General features: G+C 43.5%; 1 protein-coding gene across 1 annotated transcript; it reads right to left on the bottom strand.

Moving 5' to 3' along the window:
• Nucleotides 1-921: 921 nt before the first annotated feature.
• ARPC3 (actin related protein 2/3 complex, subunit 3, 21kDa) lies at nucleotides 922-4,854 on the bottom strand. Its single transcript, XM_010192665.1, has 6 exons — nucleotides 4,755-4,854; nucleotides 3,630-3,706; nucleotides 3,284-3,352; nucleotides 2,891-3,017; nucleotides 2,251-2,345; nucleotides 922-1,456 (listed from the first exon to the last, which is right to left on the bottom strand). Exons 1-6 carry the CDS (start codon nucleotides 4,834-4,836, stop codon nucleotides 1,394-1,396), a joined length of 513 nt encoding a protein of 170 aa, XP_010190967.1. The 5' UTR covers nucleotides 4,837-4,854; the 3' UTR covers nucleotides 922-1,393.
• Nucleotides 4,855-5,121: the final 267 nt, after the last annotated feature.

Here is a 5,121-nt window from a genome sequence, read left to right on the forward strand (position 1 = left end):
GGGAAGGGGCCGCTCGGTGGTGAGGGAGTGGTGCGGCGTCGGGAGGGCGATGGTTTTGTGCAGGGGGCTGGAGGCCCTCAGCTCAGCGTTATTTTACGGAAGAGCTTCAGATCACTCACTGTGACTGCACAGCTCTTAAATGTGGTCCTTCTTCTCCTCAGACTTCATTATCTGCTCATTGCAGCAGCTAAATCTGGCAGAGGTATGAGAGATAACAAAGCTCTTGCTTATACAAACAGGCTACTGGGTAGAAAGACTTCAAAACCTAGGCTTCTTCTGGGCTGCAGGCAGGGGAAACACCACACTAGGGCCACCATTAACTACTAGACAGACTGAGAGAAGAGCTGAAGAATAATCTTTTCCCCCACCTTTATGACAAAAAGAATGCAAAACATGCCTATCCTTCTGTTACTGCAAATCAAACCGCTGGGAGCTTTCCATTTGAACACGCCATCACTGGTGTGTGCAGAGGAATACACCTCTCAACAGCCAAACGTGCCAAGCAGCAAAATATTGCTGGCACTGGACTTTAAACCAACAAGTATGGCCATGAAGGAAAGGGACAACTCAGAATAAACTGAATCTGGACTTGCGGTTCTTCGAGAAGCCATCTGGCTGATCAAAGCAGTCATAGTACTCCCCAGCGTTGGTGATGGTTGTGTTGTGCTGAACCTGCCATCGCAAAGGCAGCCTCAGGCTGCGCTGTCCTTATCTGCCTGCGTTACCTGTTGAAGCGCTGCTCTCCAAAGTCAGGCCTGATAAATAACCAGGTACGTTGCCACAAACTACAAGCCCTGTATTAATCCCATTTTCAGTGGGAATGATTCACTTCCTACTACCATTACACAACAACTGTGGTCTTTTCACAAAAAACAAACCCCTCTGATTTCTTTGAAGGCTATTCATAAAGACATAAAGTAGTTACCACATTAATTACAAGCTAAGTTTATTGAAAACAAGGTAAAAATCACTGCACTGGACATGACAGCATGAGAGGAACATTTTCCGTGCACGTACGATACCGAGACTCTAGCCAGTAGAGCAATTACACAGCTCCCCCTGCCCCACAGGCACACCCATTTCTTCACTTTAAATACAAGCCCTGTTTTAAATGCTAGCTGTAGCCACTGATAATAACGCAGCTTGCATCTGAAACAGCATGTTAGAAATCACTTATTAAGCACCAGCTTAATAACATTTGCTTACGCTACTCAAATTATCTTTTTGCTCTCCCTCCCTCTATCCCTCATTGACTGGTTTGTGGTTTGTTGTTTTTCTTTTTTCTTCATAAGCACTTAATTCTTCCTTGGTACAAAATGTATCCAATACAAAGGCAAAATACTTTATACACCTTGCTGTGGCAATGTTTTAACGTCGTCATTACTTTGCCTCTTCACTGCCCAGGACCTGACAGACTCTTGTTCATGAACTGTCTCTTCACAAAGCAGATCCACCACTGCAGAAGGAATTACAAAGTCAGAAAATATGCAAAAGCCGCTTCCATGCGATAAACAACATTGTGAATTCAAAGTATTCAACCTCTGACAGATAACAAATGTCAAGGGTTCAGTTTTCCACACCGGCTTCTGCTAAAATTTAGAACAGGAGATCAGGAATGGACCCAATGAATTTATAATATAGGGACTCTAAACTAGAATGGACCATTATACTTTCTATTATTTCTGAGGTTTTTTTACTGTTTATCCCAATATATTTATTCCAAGATAATTATAAACAAGGGATGCATCAGAAGGCTACGTGTTTGCAACTAAATTAGCCTAAATAATTCCAATACTAAATGCAGTCACACGTGCACATGAAACATCTGAACAGGCAGGAGGTAATCTATGCATTAATTAGCTTTTTTTTTTCATCTGGATATGAGACAAAATTATCTACTTCAAGGAAGCTATCAAATCAGAACTGCTTGGGAAGATAAACAGCATCTCTCGTGCCTGTGAATTCCCATTTGAAAACCTACCCAACAGCAGACGTGCAATACTTTGAAGAGTTGAACCAGACACCGCTTATTACTGCCCTGCTTGTTAAAGTAACCCAAATTGGCATTCGCTGTCTTACCACATTACAGATTACATTTATTGACAACTTGCAGCCTATTTCCCCAGCCTTCTAAAACCAAAGTTACCCACACCTGATCCCTCACCCCATCACCTCACTTCTATCCACACATTTCTGAAAAAAGACCTCAAGCCTCTCATTAAATCGCTGACGATCACGCTGAACTCCTACCTTACTGGGCTTGTCACTCTGAGGATCAAATACTTTTTCACAAAGGCGAAGACCAGTTTCTTGCCTCAGCTGCTGCAGGTAGGCCCTCATCACCTCTGAAACGCAGCACAGGAAGGAACAGTGTAAACTGAGGCAGCACCAACCCAAACTGCTCATAACAAGGAAGCATCAGAGATCACTGCTTAAAGCAGAAAGCAAGTTCTCACATCTGCCGGGACTTGTTGGGTGGCTGTTGATTTGCTCAATTTACAGCCATACTTGGGATTTTTATGGTATTTGTACCAGTAAAAAGGATCATCCAAATTGTTTTCTTCTCTGTTACCTTTGCTCAGTATTGTGGGCTTCCTATTCTGCCAGAGCAGCAGTTGGCTTGGGCTCCATTTCAGGGTTTAGTTAGTGAATATGCTGAAGCAAAAGGCAGACTCAGGCTCCTTTTAATTTGTTCTGTTGGATCTGTGGATCTAGGAGAGTCACTGGCCCCCCTGAGGTCAGAAAATCCAGCTTCTGCTGCCCTCAGAAGGCAGAACTGCAGATTTACAAGGTTCAGTTCTAAAGGTAATTTTTCTAGTTTCAGACACAGCAATGCAGCTAGTAAAGTCTGAGCCCAAGGAAGCCTTTGGAGGTCCTGGATTCGCCTTACCTTCCTCCTGTTTGTTGGCAGGTTTGGCGTAAATGGCATTAAGCGGAAAGCCAGGCTCCCCAGGGATTGGGAAATTGGTGATTCCTAGTGTGTACATTTCCTTCTCTCCTTGGCCTTTGGAGTTACACTGGAAGAACCAAGCAAACAAAGGATTAACAGTCATAAACAAAAGCTGATGGAGTGTTAGATCCAAATATGTGACCAAGATTCATCAAGAATAAAAACACAACGTCTCTTTGGAGTTCCACAGCCTTGGAGTCTCTGTGGCTCTGACGGCTGGGACTGGAGTGAACAGGATTTGTGCCACTGGGAGAATACCAGCAAATCCCTTCCTGAATGCAATCCCCAGAACAGGCTCAGTTTCCCTCCAACACAGAAATCCACTTTTCTTACCTTTTGCAGCTTTTTCAAGCACTCGGAGATGTAGAGAGTTATGTAGATCAGTGTCCTGTCAGCCTCGTTCTGCAAGAGCAAGCACAGAGCCCAGCCGCTCTTAGATTAAGGGAGACTTTATGGAACAGATAAAAGTTTAAAATAAAAATGAGTTCAAGCCATTTTGGCCTACAATTTCCCCATGGGAGAGGCACTTTCAATGCATGACATTTACCCAACTTTAAAAATTAAGTGGGAGGAAGGGGAGTATTTGTTATCTAGTGAATTATTTCATTGAAAATAAACTTCTATTCACAGCATCAACCCTCCAAAGAGCCACTGTATGCACAGGATCTCAAAAAATTACCTTGATTTCATAATTTTTGAAGAAAACGTTAGCTTTGAAGTAGTAGATGGCTTCATCTATAATATCTGTGTCCTTGGCTAACGAAAAAGAAATACAGAGTTAAACAGTGCGCCGTTATATTACATCTGGTCATAACTTCTACTCACTGAAATACATAAATAATGATTATTGCAAAGGCAAAACCTTGGTATTTATAAAAAGCAGAAGAGAGCACTATGCAACAAAGAACAGTCCTCGCGGTGTGAAACTGGTGAGCTCAGACCGTAGTATTTAAACTTCCTACTCTTAGCAGGAGCTTTAACTTCCTTCTTCCTCTATGATGAGCAGTCCCATACTTTTCTAACATTTGAGTAATTCAGCAGAGTTTTAACAGCGTACAAGTGTTCTCAGGACACAAAAACATTTGTGGAGAAAGCGTAACACCACAACGACACACATTTCATTATCCCCTTCAAAAAAAGGGAGGGTGAGCAGAACGCACAGTGGCAAGATACCTTGTGACTCTCACCTGCTTTTGCTCCCACCCAAGATTGCTTAAATCCAGAAACATTTCCTTTGCATTTCCTTTCTCAAACTCAACCACCACACTACCGGGGAACATCCTGCTTGGGAAGTAAGTGCTACTTCTCATGCTGAAGAGAAATCCATATCCGGCTGCTTGTGGTCTCTGTTGGGATGCCCAGAACGCCACTTCAGTTTTTGAAGCCCCCTACCCTAAAGTGCTGCCTATCGTACTCAACCGTCCTTCAGCGCAGCCCCAAAGTGCACATCCTCTGCAGCTAAACCTCCACTTCCTCTGACAGCAGAGGGTTCACACCGCCACGTCCTCCTCAAAACCTACCAAAGAGCACAGTCAGACACAGCACAAGAATAGTAACTGGCTTTAATTATTGAAACCACTGCTTTAGCTGGAGCATACTGCATATTTATCTGTGCATAATTATTTTCTATTATTTAAACAAACCGAAGTATTTGAAAACCTTCTTCTTCCCCTATAAGCTGCAAAGCACTCCATTTCCAAGCCGTCACTCCTCTCATCACTCTTGCTAGGGCTGCCTTGGAGCAAACCGAGATGATGATGAGCTATATGCAGGCAGATATTTTCAGATATTATTGTAAACTTACTTTCCCGAGGCGCTGGGCCTTTGAACTGGCTTCTGATGGGTAACAGCGCCATGTTCCCAATTAGCTTGGTATCGGAGTCCATTAAAGTTGAGTGGTAAGCCTACAGATGGGGGAAGGCTGGTTATTAATGCTACTGAAAATGGACATTTCAGTGTCTGACCATGCATCCCCTGCGCTTTCATCAAAGTTCAGAGTCTGGTTCCTTAGTGACAGTTCCAGCAATCTTTCATTGCACATAAAAATGCTATTTTCTAATTAGGCCCAGATCTCTGTGAAAGCATCATCACCAGCACCACTTACAGCGTGGTGGGGGGAAACACGGTAACACTGGGATGGCTGCGCTGCTTCGTCCCCAGGCGGCTGAACC

Source organism: Mesitornis unicolor, unplaced genomic scaffold (assembly GCF_000695765.1).
Source record: "Mesitornis unicolor isolate BGI_N332 unplaced genomic scaffold, ASM69576v1 scaffold51339, whole genome shotgun sequence".
In the NCBI taxonomy this organism is placed as follows: domain Eukaryota; kingdom Metazoa; phylum Chordata; class Aves; order Mesitornithiformes; family Mesitornithidae; genus Mesitornis; species Mesitornis unicolor.